General features: G+C 45.5%; 1 protein-coding gene across 1 annotated transcript in view; it reads right to left on the bottom strand.

Moving 5' to 3' along the window:
• Window positions 1-18,750, bottom strand: part of LOC115206742 (teneurin-2-like) — a 166,905-nt gene that overhangs the window by 34,733 nt on the left and 113,422 nt on the right. Inside the window, exon 4 of the mRNA XM_029773949.1 lies at window positions 6-56. Coding sequence (XP_029629809.1) covers window positions 6-56 — 51 coding nt within the window. The remainder of the gene's footprint in view (window positions 1-5; window positions 57-18,750) is intronic.

Here is an 18,750-nt window from a genome sequence, read left to right as displayed (position 1 = left end):
CTTACTGATGACACAGTCACTGTATGGGTCTTCATCCTCATCATCCTCCAGGTATGCTGGGAGAGGGGGAACGAAGGAAAGAAAGAACAGAACAAAGAGAACAGAAAAACAGTAAGATGAGCATGCAGCATGCAGCAACGTGACAGTCAAAAAGACAGAAAGACAGAAACAGACAAACACCTACACACAAACACACAAACACGCACACACACACTTGTATGCACGCTACACAAAACCACTGCCCTCCTCCACACTCACGTACTAAAATCCCACTTCTCTCTCCCTCTCGGTCTGATCTGATCAATACTCTGCTGTACAGCAGCACATTGTTATTAAGGAGGGTTAACCCCTTACTGACTCAGACAGACAGAATAACCCTTCAATATAACAGTCCCTCCAACAACCCCTTACTGACTCAGACAGATAGAATAACCCTTCAATATAACAGTCCCTCCAACAACCCCTTACTGACTCAGACAGATAGAATAACCCTTCAATATAACAGTCCCTCCAACAACCCCTTACTGACTCAGACAGATAGAATAACCCTTCAATATAACAGTCCCTCCAACAACCCCTTACTGACTCAGACAGATAGAATAACCCTTCAATAAAACAGTCCCTCCAACAACCCCTTACTGACTCAGACAGATAGAATAACCCTTCAATAAAACAGTCACTCCAACAACCCCTTACTGACTCAGACAGATAGAATAACCCTTCAATAAAACAGTCACTCCAACAACCCCTTACTGACTCAGACAGATAGAATAACCCTTCAATATAACAGTCCCTCCAACAACCCCTTACTGACTCAGACAGATAGAATAACCCTTCAATAAAACAGTCACTCCAACAACCCCTTACTGACTCAGACAGATAGAATAACCCTTCAATAAAACAGTCCCTCCAACAACCCCTTACTGACTCAGACAGATAGAATAACCCTTCAATAAAACAGTCACTCCAACAACCCCTTACTGACTCAGACAGATAGAATAACCCTTCAATAAAACAGTCACTCCAACAACCCCTTACTGACTCAGACAGATAGAATAACCCTTCAATAAAACAGTCACTCCAACAACCCCTTACTGACTCAGACAGATAGAATAACCCTTCAATAAAACAGTCACTCCAACAACCCCTTACTGACTCAGACAGATAGAATAACCCTTCAATAAAACAGTCCCTCCAACAACCCCTTACTGACTCAGACAGATAGAATAACCCTTCAATAAAACAGTAACTCCAACAACCCCTTGCTGACTCAGAGCTATAATAACCCTAACCCTTCAATAAAACAGTCACTCCAACAACCCCTTACTGACTCAGACAGACAGAATAACCCTTCAATAAAACAGTAACTCCAACAACCCCTTGCTGAATCAGAGCTATAATAACCCTAATCCTTCAATAAAACAGTCACTCCAACAACCCCTTGCTGACTCAGAGAGGTATAATAACCCTTCAATAAAACAGTCACTCCAACAACTCCTTACTGACCCAGACAGATAAAATAACGGTACATATAGATTAAACTGGTGTTGCTGTGTAGTGTTGTTTAATATATAAAGTGTGTGTGTGTGTGTGTGTGTGTGTGTCTGTGTGTGTGTGTGTGTGTGTATTAAGTCCATGTGGTTACAGGCCTGTTAGTACCTCTCTATGACACCATTCAGGGCATGAATTCTGTTATAACACTATAAAGCTCTTCTCACCCCGGCCTGCCTGCATCACAGTCTGTTATAACACTATAAAGCTCTTCTCACCCCGGCCTGCCTGCATCACAGTCTGTTATAACACTATAAAGCTCTTCTTACCCCGGGCCTGCCTGCATCACAGTCTGTTATAACACTATAAAGCTCTTCTCTCCCCGTCCTGCCTGCCTGCATCACAGTCTGTTATAACACTATAAAGCTCTTCTCACCCCGGCCTGCCTGCATCACAGTCTGTTATAACACTATAAAGCTCTTCTTACCCCGGGCCTGCCTGCATCACAGTCTGTTATAACACTATAAAGCTCTTCTCTCCCCGTCCTGCCTGCATCACAGTCTGTTATAACACTATAAAGTTCTTCTCTCCCCGTCCTGACTGCATCACAGTCTGTTATAACACTATAAAGCTCTTCTCTCCCCGTCCTGACTGCATCACAGTCTGTTATAACACTATAAAGCTCTTCTCTCCCCGTCCTGACTGCATCACAGTCTGTTATAACACTATAAAGCTCTTCTCTCCCCGTCCTGCCTGCATCACAGTCTGTTATAACACTATAAAGCTCTTCTCTCCCCGTCCTGCCTGCCTGCATCACAGTCTGTTATAACACTATAAAGCTCTTCTCTCCCCGTCCTGCCTGCATCACAGTCTGTTATAACACTATAAAGCTCTTCTCTCCCCGTCCTGACTGCATCACAGTCTGTTATAACACTATAAAGCTCTTCTCTCCCCGTCCTGACTGCATCACAGTCTGTTATAACACTATAAAGCTCTTCTCTCCAGGTCCTGCCTGCATCACAGTCTGTTATAACACTATAAAGCTCTTCTCTCCCCGTCCTGCCTGCATCACAGTCTGTTATAACACTATAAAGCTCTTCTCTCCCCGTCCTGCCTGCATCACAGTCTGTTATAACACTATAAAGCTCTTCTCTCCCCGTCCTGCCTGCATCACAGTCTGTTATAACACTATAAAGCTCTTCTCACCCCGTCCTGCCTGCATCACAGTCTGTTATAACACTATAAAGCTCTTCTTACCCCGGGCCTGCCTGCATCACAGTCTGTTATAACACTATAAAGCTCTTCTTACCCCGGGCCTGCCTGCATCACAGTCTGTTATAACACTATAAAGCTCTTCTCACCCCGGCCTGCCTGCATCACAGTCTGTTATAACACTATAAAGCTCTTCTCACCCCGGCCTGCCTGCCTGCATCACAGTCTACACACTCAATCAGGTAGCAACACTGTGAAGGGAGGTCTTCACGGGTTGCCTGCCATCTCTTGTTAGTTAGGAGGGCTGAGTATGAGAGAGTGGATGTATGAATGTTTGTGTGTTTATCCTTTATTCTACTTGCCAGTGTCACTTTTTTGGTTACTACATGATTCCATATGTGTTATTTCATAGTTTTGATGTCTTCACTATTATTCTACAATGTAGAAAATAGTAAAAATAAAGAAAAACCCTGGAATGTTTAGGTGTGTCCAAACTTTTGACTGGTACTGTTTATATAAAGCAGCATTACACCCTGATCTGTTATTCTTCAGGTGTTGTGTGAATGACAGTATGTGATGTCATTTTCTACTCTCTCCTCCCTTTATCTCTGATCACATGTGAGGAGTTGCACGTGTGACAGAGGGGAAGTGTATTTATTTGGGTGCTATGGAGTGGGGCTTAAAGTCTCCTTGGTTCTGGGCCTGGGAGAACATGTGAGAGGGTGTCTCCGTAAGGAATCATTTTGTATTGTCACCCATACTATGATATGTTTGTTATTTTCAGCCTGAGGGCCATGTAAGAAACTATATTAAATCTCCCTTTACTTTTCGCATGATACAGCGTGGTCCTGAGCTTCATTCAATACGGTCCAGGCAACGGCCAATCTGTGAAAAACACAACCAAACCAGACCCCCTGATCCAACCAGACAAGGGCCCCAAGGGACACAACAGGGATTGGCTGTCTTTGGTCCACCAGCAGAAATGTTGTGTTTAGTAAAATTATAGGGCAGACACAGAAACAGAATATGCAGGGATGACTTTCCCAAAATGTAAAGGTTTTCCTGAAATCCTGGTTGGAAGGCTCCCAGAATTGTGAGGGAATAAGCAGTGAAATCCTGGTTGAATTGTGAGGGAATAAGCAGTGAAATCCTGGTTGGATTGTGAGGGAATAAGCAGTGAAATCCTGGTTGGATTGTGAGGGAATAAGCAGTGAAATCCTGGTTGGATTGTGAGGGAATAAGCAGTGAAATCCTGGTTGAATTGTGAGGGAATAAGCAGTGAAATCCTGGTTGAATTGTGAGGGAATAAGCAGTGAAATCCTGGTTGGATTGTGAGGGAATAAGCAGTGAAATCCTGGTTGGATTGTGAGGGAATAAGCAGTGAAATCCTGGTTGGATTGTGAGGGAATAAGCAGTGAAATCCTGGTAGGATTGTGAGGGAATAAGCAGTGAAATCCAGAATTATCCAACCAGGATTTCTGGAAAACTTACTTTGCAACCCTAGCTAGGGTAGGATTTTTTAAAGCCCCAGCTTACAGATTCAGAACATGAAAAATAGATTTTCATTACTGTCTACTGTTAACGGTTGTTTGAGATGCAGTGAAATGAGTGAAGTCTGAAAGGTTTTGAAAAATTAAAAGGGAGGGAGGGAGGTAGGAGGGAGAATGGAGGGAGGGAGGTAGGAGGGAGAATGGAGGGAGATAGGAGGGAGGATGGAGGGAGGGACAAAGGGAGGGAGGTAGGAGGGAGAATGGAGGGAGATAGGAGGGAGATAGGAGGGAGAATGGAGGGAGGTAGGAGGGAGAATGGAGGAAGGAGGGAGGAAGGTAGGAGGGAGAATGGAGGGAGGTAGGAGGGAGAATGGAGGAAGGAGGGAGGGAGGTAGGAGGGAGAATGGAGGGAGGAGGGAGGGAGGTAGGAGGGAGAATGGAGGGAGGAGGGAGGGAGGTAGGAGGGAGAATGGAGGGAGGAGGGAGGGAGGTAGGAGGGAGAATGGAGGAAGGAGGGAGGGAGGTAGGAGGGAGAATGGAGGGAGGAGGGAGGGAGGTAGGAGGGAGAATGGAGGGAGGAGGGAGGGAGGTAGGAGGGAGAATGGAGGGAGGAGGGAGGGAGGTAGGAGGGAGAATGGAGGGAGGAGGGAGGGAGGTAGGAGGGAGAATGGAGGGAGGAGGGAGGGAGGTAGGAGGGAGAATGGAGGGAGGAGGGAGGGAGGTAGGAGGGAGAATGGAGGGAGGAGGGAGGGAGGTAGGAGGGAGAATGGAGGGAGGAGGGAGGGAGGTAGGAGGGAGAATGGAGGGAGGATGGAGGGAGGTAGGAGGGAGAATGGAGGAAGGAGGGAGGGAGGTAGGAGGGAGAATGGAGGGAGGAGGGAGGGAGGTAGGAGGGAGAATGGAGGGAGGAGGGAGGGAGGTAGGAGGGAGAATGGAGGGAGGAGGGAGGGAGGTAGGAGGGAGAATGGAGGAAGGAGGGAGGAAGGTAGGAGGGAGAATGGAGGAAGGAGGGAGGGAGGTAGGAGGGAGAATGGAGGGAGGAGGGAGGGAGGTAGGAGGGAGAATGGAGGGAGGAGGGAGGGAGGTAGGAGGGAGAATGGAGGGAGGAGGGAGGGAGGTAGGAGGGAGAATGGAGGGAGGAGGGAGGGAGGTAGGAGGGAGAATGGAGGGAGGAGGGAGGGAGGTAGGAGGGAGAATGGAGGGAGGAGGGAGGGAGGTAGGAGGGAGAATGGAGGGAGGAGGGAGGGAGGTAGGAGGGAGAATGGAGGGAGGAGGGAGGGAGGTAGGAGGGAGAATGGAGGGAGGAGGGAGGGAGGTAGGAGGGAGAATGGAGGGAGGAGGGAGGGAGGTAGGAGGGAGAATGGAGGGAGGAGGGAGGGAGGTAGGAGGGAGAATGGAGGGAGGAGGGAGGGAGGTAGGAGGAGAATGGAGGGAGGAGGGAGGGAGGTAGGAGAGAGAATGGAGGGAGGATGGAGGGAGGTAGGAGGGAGAATGGAGGAAGGAGGGAGGGAGGTAGGAGGGAGAATGGAGGGAGGATGGAGGGAGGTAGGAGGGAGAATGGAGGGAGGAGGGAGGGAGGTAGGAGGGAGAATGGAGGGAGGAGGGAGGGAGGTAGGAGGGAGAATGGAGGGAGGAGGGAGGGAGGTAGGAGGGAGAATGGAGGGAGGATGGAGGGAGGTAGGAGGGAGAATGGAGGGAGGATGGAGGGAGGTAGGAGGGAGAATGGAGGGAGGAGGGAGGGAGGTAGGAGGGAGAATGGAGGGAGGATGGAGGGAGGTAGGAGGGAGAATGGAGGGAGGATGGAGGGAGGTAGGAGGGAGAATGGAGGGAGGAGGGAGGGAGGTAGGAGGGAGGTAGGAGGGAGAATGGAGGGAGGATGGAGGGAGGTAGGAGGGAGAATGGAGGGAGGATGGAGGGAGGTAGGAGGGAGAATGGAGGGAGGAGGGAGGGAGGTAGGAGGGAGGTAGGAGGGAGAATGGAGGGAGGATGGAGGGAGGTAGGAGGGAGAATGGAGGGAGGATGGAGGGAGGTAGGAGGGAGAATGGAGGGAGGAGGGAGGGAGGTAGGAGGGAGAATGGAGGGAGGAGGGAGGAAGGTAGGAGGGAGAATGGAGGGAGGATGGAGGGAGGTAGGAGGGAGAATGGAGGGAGGAGGGAGGGAGGTAGGAGGGAGAATGGAGGGAGGATGGAGGGAGGTAGGAGGGAGAATGGAGGGAGGAGGGAGGAAGGTAGGAGGGAGAATGGAGGGAGGATGGAGGGAGGTAGGAGGGAGAATGGAGGGAGGAGGGAGGAAGGTAGGAGGGAGAATGGAGGGAGGATGGAGGGAGGTAGGAGGGAGAATGGAGGGAGGGGGGACGGAGGTAGGAGGGAGAATGGAATGGAGGTGGGAGGGAGGATGGAGGGAGGAGGGAGGGAGGTAGGAGGGAGAATGGGGGGAGGAGGGAGGGAGGTAGAAGGGAGAATGGAGAGAGGTAGGAGGGAGGATGGAGGGAGGGAGAATTGAGGGAGGAGGGAAGGAGGTACGAGGGAGGATGGAGGGAGGGGGAAGGGAGGGAGGATGGAGGAGGAGGGAGGGAGGGACGGAGAGAGGGAGGGAGGGAGGAGAGGAAGGAGGGACAGAAGGGGGGGAGGTAGTAGGGCGGAGAGGGGAGGGAGGATGGAGGAGGGGGAGGGAGGGAGGGGAGGAAGGAGGGATGGAGGGGGGAGGGAGGAAGGAGGGATGGAGGAGGGGGGAGGGAGGAAGAAGGGACGGAGGAGGGGGGAGGGAGGAAGGAGGGATGGAGGAGGGGGGAGGGAGGAAGGAAGGAGGGACGGAGGAGGGGGGAGGGAGGAAGGAAGGAGGGACGGAGGAGGGGGGAGGGACGGAGGGAAACCAGGTAAATAAAGATAAGAGTTAGCTTAGCTACGTGGAAGTGAGTGTGTATTTTGTGCGTTTTGTGTTGTGTGTGTGTCACGGGGGAATTGATTAGCAAACACGAAGCCATTTGTGTTTGATTCTGTTTGTTTCATTAAGATACATTGTTGTTTAATGAACAGAACCCGAAGCCTGCCAGTTTGTCAGAACAAACACACGCACATGAACACACACACAGGACATAAAAGCAGTCCCTTCCACTTCATCCTAAATCAATGTCCAGGCTCTGCTCTAGTCTTATTTCATCTAATGCATGTTTTAATCATTCAGATCAATGCAGTGGGGATCTGAGCGCCGGCCGCTGCGGCAGGAATTTACAAGCTCTCCTTTTCTCATGCCTGTGAATCCACAGGGCCGTTTCACGAGACAGTAAATCTCTTTCCCTACCGGTACGGCCAAATGAAAAGAGCCAATGCTGCTTCCTACTTCTGTATTCGTTTGTTGGTGTTGTGTTGTGTTGGTTGATGAAACTGGACTTGTCCTGGCCAAGCCAACTGGATGTTCTCTGGGCTGGGCTTTAATGGGCTTTTTGAAACATCTATAAATGTGTCTGATTGTTCAATACTGCACAACTTTATTCAATACAATGCTCAAATGCCTGAGGTGGATTTTCAGAGACGAACATCGTGCTACATAAGCCTCTTGCTTGCTTTCTGCATTTTTGTGTGTGTGCAGGTGTGTGTGGCAAGGGAAACTTTCTCTCTCTCACACCCACACCCACACACACACACACACACACACACACACACAGTCTTGATGAAGAAGTGAAGGTAGGAGGACTCAATTATCCAAGTGTTTTTGTCCTACTGGAAAAAAGGATTGTAAATAACAAAGGGGATTTGCAGTGTGTTCGCCAAAGCTGCTTAAACACCCAAGGTGTAGGATCTGTGTGTGTGTGGATAATCCAGGAGACAAACGCAGCGGCGGTCTCCTCACAGCGAGGCGGCGAGACAGGCTCAAACGAGAGACACACCGCCAAATATAGCGCCCAGCTAGATCTACACACACACACAACCACACAAACCACCGTTTTCCCATTCCTCTTCCTACACACACCAGGCTGGCACCAGAAGTACCAGAAGCCTAACTACTAATCTGTTTTAGAGGCAAACGCCTATGCAAACACACCCGCCCTCTTTTGTCTCCTTCACTCTCACATACAAACAGCTTCCAATAGCGTTTGAGGTAAATGTGCTTCAATTCCCTGGGCCTAGCGTGTTACTGCAGGGTTTAGTTCCAACCAGACATTAAAAGACAGAGAGAGAGAGAGAGAGGAAGGAAGGAAGGAAGGAAGGAAGGAAGGAAGGAAGGAAGGAAGGAAGGAAGGAAGGAAGGAAGGAAGGAAGGAAGGAAGGAAGGAAGGAAGGAAGGAAGGAAGGAAGGAAGGAAGGGAAAGAGTGGAGTTGAGTCCTCACTCAATGAGTCAATCAAATTGATTGGTTGGCTAATGCTCTCTGTCTGCTTTGCTAGTAACTAATAAAAGATAGAGCTCATGTCCCCACCCTTACGGCAGAAGACTCTGGCTCTCTAGTTTAGGGAGAGAGAACCAGTCAGGTCACCCATTATACAAGTCAGTATTCGATATCCATCCATATCTGAGGACATCAGGAGATTTAAAAATAAAATAAAAAATATGAAACTTTTATTTAACTAGGCAAGTCAGTTACAAACACATTCATATTTACAATGACGGCCTAGGAACAGTTGGTTAACTACCTTGTTCAGGGTCAGAACGACAGATTTTTACCTTGTCAGCTCAGGGATTCCATCTAGCAACCTTTCATTTACTGGCCCAACGCTATAACCACTAGGCTACCTGCCGCCCCTAAGTGACGTGGATGATGTGGAAACCGGCCACTAGGGTGTCTGTGTGGCAACAGTGAATGCTTTTACCATCAAGTAGGTTTGGGTTTTGATGTGGACAGGGACGGGGATGTCGCGCACAGGGATGTCGCGGACAGGGATGTCGCGGACAGGGATGTCGCGCACAGGGATGTCGCGCACAGGGATGTCGCGGACAGGGATGTCGCGGACAGGGATGTCGGATGGGCGTAAGCACCTGATTCCAAAGCTTGCAAGTTTGAATCCAGCGATAGAAAGGTGTTTTTGATTTTTTTTAAAGTAAGCCTATCCCAACCTTAAACCTTACCTTAACCATTCAGAGTTGAGGCTGTTGGGTTCTGAGAATATCAAATATACTTATTCATATCACTGAGGGAGATAGGGTAATGTATAACGTTTACATTACGTCAGGATATGTTGTTGTTAGCCATCAGGGATCCTCTGGGAGGAGAAGAGACACAGTCTGGTACCAGTCACCATGACAGCCGTGAGTTGGGGAGGAGTGAGCACTTTGGGGCAGAGGTCATGTCAGATGAAGTGAGGAAGAACAGATATCACTAAGGTTCTGTCTAGCAACAGAGATGCATTGGATGTTCAGATGTGTAGGAGGAGACTAAGCATAGGAGAAAGGGTTAAATATCAGTGCTTGTGTGACTATGTCGTCATCTGTTCAGCTGTTCGATCCTTTTGGATGAATAAACTTGGTTTGAGCTTTCATAGTGTCCGCTGAGTTCTTACTCTGATAATTAGAACCTAACAATACCTAACCTTAAGACTTCGGAGTTAATGACTCAACCCTAAATATTTGACATTTGGAACAACTTCGAAATGTGATGTTTGAGAAAAATGGATGAAAATCCAAAATCAGACGTGAGACTGTGAGAGCTAGTTGTAGAGAACTGTACTCTGACGTCTAAATCAGACATGAGACTGTGAGAGCTAGTTGTAGGGAACTGTACTCTGACGTCTAAATCAGACGTGAGACTGTGAGAGCTAGTTGTAGAGAACTGTACTCCGACGTCTAAATCAGACGTGAGACTGTGAGAGCTAGTTGTAGAGAACTGTACTCCGATTCCAATACCCAACAGAAGAAAGGATACGCTAGGTGGTGAAAGACGCAAAGTACAGACACACACACTCACAGACACATGCAGACATACACACACAGACACATGCAGACACATACACACAGACAACACACACACACACACACACACACACACACACACACACACACACACACACACACAAAGACATACAGACAGGCAGGCAGGCGGCATACACACGCCTCATGGCTCTCCAATTGACAGTTGCCAATCCCACTGGTCAAACTGCACTGACACGAACATAACGAGGAGTGGAGATGCACTGACATGAACATAACTAGGGGTGGAGAGAGAGAAAGAAAGAGAAGGATGACAGGAAGAGAGAGATAAACCATAGATTAAGAATGAAAGGAGGGAGAGATGGAGAGGGAAATGTGAGACTTGAGAGGTGTTTTATCACTTTCTCTTGTCATTTGTGACTGCGTGAATGTACAGTACCAGTCAAAAGTTTGGACACACCTACTCATTCAAGGGTTTTTCTTTATTTTTACTATTTTCTACATTGTAGAATAATAGTGAAGACATCAAAACTATGAAATAACACATTTGGAATCATGTAGTAACCAAAAAAGTGTTAAACAAATTAAAATAGATTTTATATTTGAGATTCTTCAAAGTAGCCACGATTTGCCTTGATGACAGCTTTGCACACTCTTGGCCTTCTCTCAACCAGCATCATGAGGTAGTCACACTCTTGGCATTCTCTCAACCAGCTTCATGAGGTAGTCACACTTATCATTCTCTCAGCCAGCTTCATGAGGTAGTCACACTCTTGGCATTCTCTCAACCAGCTTCATGAGGTAGTCACACTCTTGGCATTCTCTCAACCAGCTTCATGATGTAGTCACACTCTTGGAATTCTCTCAACCAGCTTCATGAGGTAGTCACACTCTTGGCATTCTCTCAACCAGCTTCATGATGTAGTCACACTCTTGGAATTCTCTCAACCAGCTTCATGAGGTAGTCACACTCTTGGCATGTATGATGTTGTTGATGGTTTTCCGGTTTCTCTTCCAGGTATTTATGTGCCTTTGACACGCACGCACACACGCATGCATGCATGCTCGCACGCACACAAATACACAAACACACATGCACGCACACAAACACACAAACACACACACACACACGAAAGGCATTTCACTGTACTTGTGCATGTGACATTAAAACTTGAAACTTGAAACCAAACACACAGACACACCAAACACACAGACACACCAAACACACAGACACACCAAACACACAGACACATAGACACACCGAACACACAGACACACCGAACACAGACACACCGAACACACAGACACACCGAACACACAGACACACCGAACACAGACACACCAAACACACAGACACACCAAACACACAGACACACCAAACACACAGACACACCGAACACACAGACACACTGAACACACAGACACACCGAACACACAGACACACCGAACACACAGACACACCGAACACACAGACACACCGCACACACAGACACACAGCACACACACACACCGAACACACAGACACACCGAACACACAGACACACCGAACACACAGACACACCGAACACACAGACACACCGCACACACAGACACACCGCACACACAGACACACCGCACACACAAACACACCGCACACACAAACACACCGAACACACAAACACACCGCACACACAAACACACCGCACACACAGACACACCGCACACACAGACACACCACACACAAAAACACACCGCACACACAGACACACCGCACACACAGACACACCGCACACACAGACACACCACACACACAAACACACCGCACACACACACACACACACACACCGCACACACAGACACACCAAACACACAGACACACCGCACACACACACACACACCGCACACACAGACACACCGCACACACAGACACACCGCACACACAGACACACCACACACACAAACACACCGCACACACAAACACACCGAACACACAAACACACCGAACACACAAACACACCGAACACACAAACACACCGAACACACACACACACCGAACACTAGGGCTTGTGATGGTAATTGAATAACTGTGTAACTGACGGTTATAGATGAAGACCGCCATGAAAATAACTTTCGAATCCTTTTAAAAAGGCCTACATTGATTTTTTTGAATGTTTTTTTTTAACTTTATTTTCATGCAGATACACTTTCCCTATTTAAGTAAAAACCTCTTCGATGTGTAGACTTTCTTTTATACAATGCACATTTTCATTGCTTACTAGTAAATACATAAGTCTGTCTTCTTTTAAAAATGGTTGGATGTGTATGACTATTCATGAATTATTCAGGAAGGTTGTTCTGGCTCTGATGCACTAATTCACTAATGTGTCAAATTGACAATGCACCAATCCTCTCCAAACCGGCATTGTATAATTGGATAGATAATCTTTTCTTAATTCATAGACTAATCAACACTGATAAATAATAAACGGATATGTTGTGTGTATTTGTTTTAATGATTGTCAATGTCATCTTCATACTATCGCATGGCTGTCCCCTTCATAATTTCCTTGTCAAGTCATTATCTTATAGCCTACTTTCAGAAAGCCTTTCCTTGTCAAGTCATTATCTTATAGCCTACTTTCAGAAAGCCTTTCCTTGTCAAGTCATTATCTTATAGCCTACTTTCAGAAAGCCTTTCCTTGTCAGGTCATTATCTTATAGCCTACTTTCAGAAAGCCTTTCCTTGTCAGGTCATTATCTTATAGCCTACTTTCAGAAAGCCTTTCCTTGTCAGGTCATTATCTTATAGCCTACTTTCAGAAAGCCTTTCCTTGTCAGGTCATTATCTTATAGCCTACTTTCAGAAAGCCTTTCCTTGTCAAGTCATTATCTTACAGCCTACTTTCAGAAAGCCTTTCCTTGTCAGGTCATTATCTTATAGCCTACTTTCAGAAAGCCTTTCCTTGTCAGGTCATTATCTTACAGCCTACTTTCAGAAAGCCTTTCCTTGTCAAGTCATTATCTTACAGCCTACTTTCAGAAAGCCTTTCCTTGTCAGGTCATTATCTTATAGCCTACTTTCAGAAAGCCTTTCCTTGTCAAGTCATTATCTTACAGCCTACTTTCAGAAAGCCTTTCCTTGTCAGGTCATTATCTTACAGCCTACTTTCAGAAAGCCTTTCCTTGTCAGGTCATTATCTTATAGCCTACTTTCAGAAAGCCTTTCCTTGTCAGGTCATTATCTTATAGCCTACTTTCAGAAAGCCTTTCCTTGTCAGGTCATTATCTTATAGCCTACTTTCAGAAAGCCTTTCCTTGTCAAGTCATTATCTTACAGCCTACTTTCAGAAAGCCTTTCCTTGTCAAGTCATTATCTTATAGCCTACTTTCAGAAAGCCTTTCCTTGTCAAGTCATTATCTTATAGCCTACTTTCAGAAAGCCTTTCCTTGTCAGGTCATTATCTTATAGCCTACTTTCAGAAAGCCTTTCCTTGTCAGGTCATTATCTTATAGCCTACTTTCAGAAAGCCTTTCCTTGTCAGGTCATTATCTTATAGCCTACTTTCAGAAAGCCTTTCCTTGTCAAGTCATTATCTTATAGCCTACTTTCAGAAAGCCTTTCCTTGTCAAGTCATTATCTTACAGCCTACTTTCAGAAAGCCTTTCCTTGTCAGGTCATTATCTTATAGCCTACTTTCAGAAAGCCTTTCCTTGTCAGGTCATTATCTTATAGCCTACTTTCAGAAAGCCTTTCCTTGTCAGGTCATTATCTTATAGCCTACTTTCAGAAAGCCTTTCCTTGTCAGGTCATTATCTTATAGCCTACTTTCAGAAAGCCTTTCCTTGTCAGGTCATTATCTTATAGCCTACTTTCAGAAAGCCTTTCCTTGTCAAGTCATTATCTTACAGCCTACTTTCAGAAAGCCTTTCCTTGTCAGGTCATTATCTTATAGCCTACTTTCAGAAAGCCTTTCCTTGTCAGGTCATTATCTTATAGCCTACTTTCAGAAAGCCTTTCCTTGTCAGGTCATTATCTTACAGCCTACTTTCAGAAAGCCTTTCCTTGTCAGGTCATTATCTTATAGCCTACTTTCAGAAAGCCTTTCCTTGTCAGGTCATTATCTTATAGCCTACTTTCAGAAAGCCTTTCCTTGTCAGGTCATTATCTTACAGCCTACTTTCAGAAAGCCTTTCCTTGTCAGGTCATTATCTTATAGCCTACTTTCAGAAAGCCTTTCCTTGTCAGGTCATTATCTTATAGCCTACTTTCAGAAAGCCAAATGTACAGTAGGCCTAGTTTTTTGTATACGTTTTAAGGAAATTAGAAATATTTGCTCTCGCTGGTGGCTTCTTTGACAGGGGGTGTGTATGTGTGTTGACTGATTCTCTCTATAGGCCTATATGTCCATTCAGAAAGTTTCCTAAAGTACCGTGTCTGGACTCTATCTCATTAATAACAATCAAAAGGACTATTTTCAGTTAAGGCCCTTTCTCACCAAGTCTGTTAAATTCGTCTGATTTATAAAGTAGAAAAAAATGAATAATCCACAATCTTTCAATTATTTTTTCAGAACAGGTTAGATTTCTTGGTATTTTCACATGCTAAAATAAGATGTCGAACCAATACAAATTGTTATCTGGGACACTGCCACTGACAGGTCTGTGGGATTCATTGTGAATTAATTTCTCTCTGCCTGTTTTTTACATTTGCAATGCATCAGTGCAGCAAGGTATTAATTTAGCCAACGTGATCACACCACACCACACCTACAGAAGGCCACACATCTTGCCGGGGCGGAAGGTAGCCTAGTGGTTAGAGTGTTGGACTAGTAACCGGAAGGTTGCAAGATCAAATCCCTGAGCTGACAAAGTAAAAATCGGTTGTTCTGAACAAGGCAGTTAACCCACTGTTCCTATGCTGTCATTAAGAATTTGTTCCTTACTGACTTGCCTAGTAAAATAAATTATATAACTTCACTGCCAATAGTGTAGCTTATTTTATAGCCATTCAGCAAACAAGAAGATCGATTGATGCTTCTCTCCTGAAATAGGCCTGGGCATATTAGTTAAAATTGCGCTAAATATGTTTTCATTATTATTATTATTTTGTTGTTTTGGGGGGGAACTCGATCTGGGTCTTAACTTACTGTTGAGAGTTACAATAATAGATTACACAAGGTGCAATTTCAAAATTTGCTTGTGCATCAACAGTCACTCAATTAGCCCACGTCAGCCACCGGGGTGGGCCCATTGATCATCAGTTATCATATTAAAAACTGCTAACATTTGCCTCCACCCTATGGCAAAAATGTGCAGAATTTGATGTGGGTACGCAGACCCACGAACCACTGCGGTCGCTCATGATGAGATCCTTTTTTTTGTGGTCCCCACCCCCCATCAAAGTTGCCCATCCCAGGTCTATATATAGGCTACTCATTCAAGAGCTAGAGATAAGGGGAATAGGCCAGTGGAGTTGCCAGCAGACATGTGTGTAAGTTAGAAGTTAATGAATATTTGAATGCATCATTCGTATAGCCAATATATTAGGCTATACAGTATATTATAGGCCTGCTAAAGTGAATCTAGGTGACCACCTGAGCTATAGGCAACCCTAAAAGATAGAGAAAAAAATGTTCGCCGGTGTTTACCCTTATCAATAAGTGGTAACACAGGTTTGGATAAGCACTCAAATTAAAATGTAGTGTCAACATAACCACCCATTGCTTCACTAAAACGTATCCATCGCTAATCATTAGGCTATGGACAGGTTGATCATTAGGCTATGGACAGGCTGATCATTAGGCTATGGACAGGTTGATCATTAGGCTATGTGATCATTAGGCTATGGACAGGCTGATCATTAGGCTATGGACAAGTTGATCATTAGGCTATGGACAGGCTGATCATTAGGCTATGGACAGGCTGATCATTAGACTATGGACAGGCTGATCATTAGGCTATGGACAGGCTGATCATTAGGCTATGGACAGGCTGATCATTAGGCTATGGACAGGTTGATCATTAGGCTATGGACAGGCTGATCATTAGGCTATGGACAGGTTGACCATTAGGCTATGGACAGGTTGATCATTAGGCTATGGACAGGCTGATCATTAGGCTATGGACAGGCTGATCATTAGGCTATGGACAGGCTGATCATTAGGCTATGGACAGGCTGATCATTAGGCTATGGACAGGCTGATCATTAGGCTATGGACAGGCTGATCATTAGGCTATGGACAGGCTGATCTTTAGGCTATGGACAGGCTGATCATTAGGCTATGGATAGGCTGATCATTAGGCTATGGACAGGTTGATCATTAGGCTATGGACAGGCTGATCATTAGGCTATGGACAGGTTGATCATTAGGCTATGGACAGGCTGATCATTAGGCTATGGACAGGTTGATCATTAGGCTATGGACAGGTTGATCATTAGGCTATGGACAGGCTGATCATTAGGCTATGGACAGGCTGATCATTAGGCTATGGACAGGTTGATCATTAGGCTATGGACAGGTTGATCATTAGGCTATGGACAGGCTGATCATTAGGCTATGGACAGGCTGATCATTAGGCTATGGACAGGCTGATCATTAGGCTATGGACATGTTGATCATTAGGCTATGGACAGGCTGATCATTAGACTATGGACAGGCTGATCATTAGGCTATGGACAGGTTGATCATTAGGCTATGGACAGGTTGATCATTAGGCTATGGACAGGCTGATCATTAGGCTATGGACAGGCTGATCATTAGGCTATGGGTAGGTTGATCATTAGGCTATGGGTAGGTTGATCATTAGGCTATGGACAGGTTGATCATTAGGCTATGGACAGGCTGATCATTAGGCTACGGGGAGGCTGATCATTAGGCTATGGACAGGCTGATCATTAGGCTATGGACAGGCTGATCACTGATAAATTATATGCTAGTTCATGGCCATGATAGGGCGGCAGGTAAGGTTGCTGGTTCGAAACCCCGGGCCGACTAGGTGAAAAATCTGTCGATGTGCCCTTGAGCAAGGCACTTAACCCTAATTGCTCTGAATAAGAGCGTCTGCTAAATGACTAAAATGCCAAAAGAATATTGCTTCATGTACCATTAAGGAAACACAAGTATTGTTCCCATATCAATTTTGAGTGATTGTCAATTTTATCTTCATGCCTATCACAGCCGTTACATATACCCCTTAAAACTTTCATTGTAAATTTATATGATAGCTTATATTGACATAGCATTATAGTAACGATGTACGCTGAGAGTCGGGAAGCAAGTTCAGGGAGTGAATACACTTAATAAATAAATGAACAAAACAAGAAACAAAAACAGCGCACCGACATGAAACAGCAACAAGGACGACTGTGGAAGAAACCAAAGGGAGTGACATATAAAGGACAGGTAATCAAGGAGGTGATGGAGTCCAGGTGAGTGTCATTATGCACGTAACGCTGGTGACAAGTGTGCGCCCTAACGAGCAGGCCGGAGAGGGAGCACGTGACAATTATTCTATAATGTAGACTCTTTTCTGATATTCTACAGAAAGGATTTGACGGCAAGGCAAGGTTTTTAATACGTTTCTGGGAAAGGACCATTGGGATTTGCTTATGTGTCTTTGCTTATGTGCAGGGTCAACATATGTGCGAGGAGTGACGACATGTGACAGTTTTGCGGTTCATCTCTTATTAAATGGGGTGAAGCTGAATGAAACGTAGCCAAGCTTCTTTCATGATTCATCCTATAGGATGCACAGCCTATATCCTAATATTATTAGCATATTATTTTTCCAGTAGTATATAATCTTTCTCTAATTACTGCGTCCTCTCATGCCACTTTGAACAACATATTGCCACAGAGAATGACCGCAGTAGCGTTGGTGACGTGGAGGGAAAACCCCATCAGACTGTGTGAATGGGAATTTGTATTTTTTTAGGGGAATTCCTCTCCAATCGGACATTTCTTAATTGGCCTTCATAGTCTAATAGTTAAGAGGTAATAACTTCAATAAAAATAATGAAAATGTACTGATAATAACAAAGTACAATAGCAATAGTGAAGAAAAAAGAAAAGCAACGTGTTTCTTTTAAGTCTGAAATGCGCCAATCCTCAGAGCAAAAGGCAGGCTATTACGTTTCACAAATAACTAACTAAGGAATTGGCTCATATTATTTTTTTCTCTCTTCATCTCCTTCTCCCTCCCCCTCTCTGTCTCTGTCTCTCTCTCCCTCCCCCTCTGTCTCTCTCTCTCCATCTCTCTTGTTATGCATTGTTGTTATCCATATAACACTGCAATATACATTTAAAGTTGTGATCTGTAAGTTGTCTAACTACTCTTTATTCAAGTAAACCACTGAATTAAACCTATGTGATTGTTTTAAAGAATACTACATTATTCCACTAGCAAATTATTACATCATTACATTTTAGAAGTTATCACAGAAGACCTTGAATAATCCTCCTGTTTGCCCTTTGTGTGTGAGAGAGAGAGAGAGAGTGTGTGTGTGTGTGAAAGAGAGAGAGCGAGACAGAGATTTAGTCTGCAGACAGACTGTCTACAGTTGATATGTACAGCTCAGAGATTAGTCTGGCAATCAGCCACAAAGCAATTATCAGCCAGCGAGATGAAACCATCACCTCTTAGAAAAGTGTTTCTCTATGTGTTTAAAAGATGAAAACCTGAGTGAGTGTGTGTGCATGTGTATGTGTGATAGGTGTT

This window comes from Salmo trutta, chromosome 13 (assembly GCF_901001165.1).
Source record: "Salmo trutta chromosome 13, fSalTru1.1, whole genome shotgun sequence".
Lineage (NCBI taxonomy): Eukaryota > Metazoa > Chordata > Actinopteri > Salmoniformes > Salmonidae > Salmo > Salmo trutta.
This window is presented reverse-complemented; position numbering and strand designations above follow the sequence as displayed.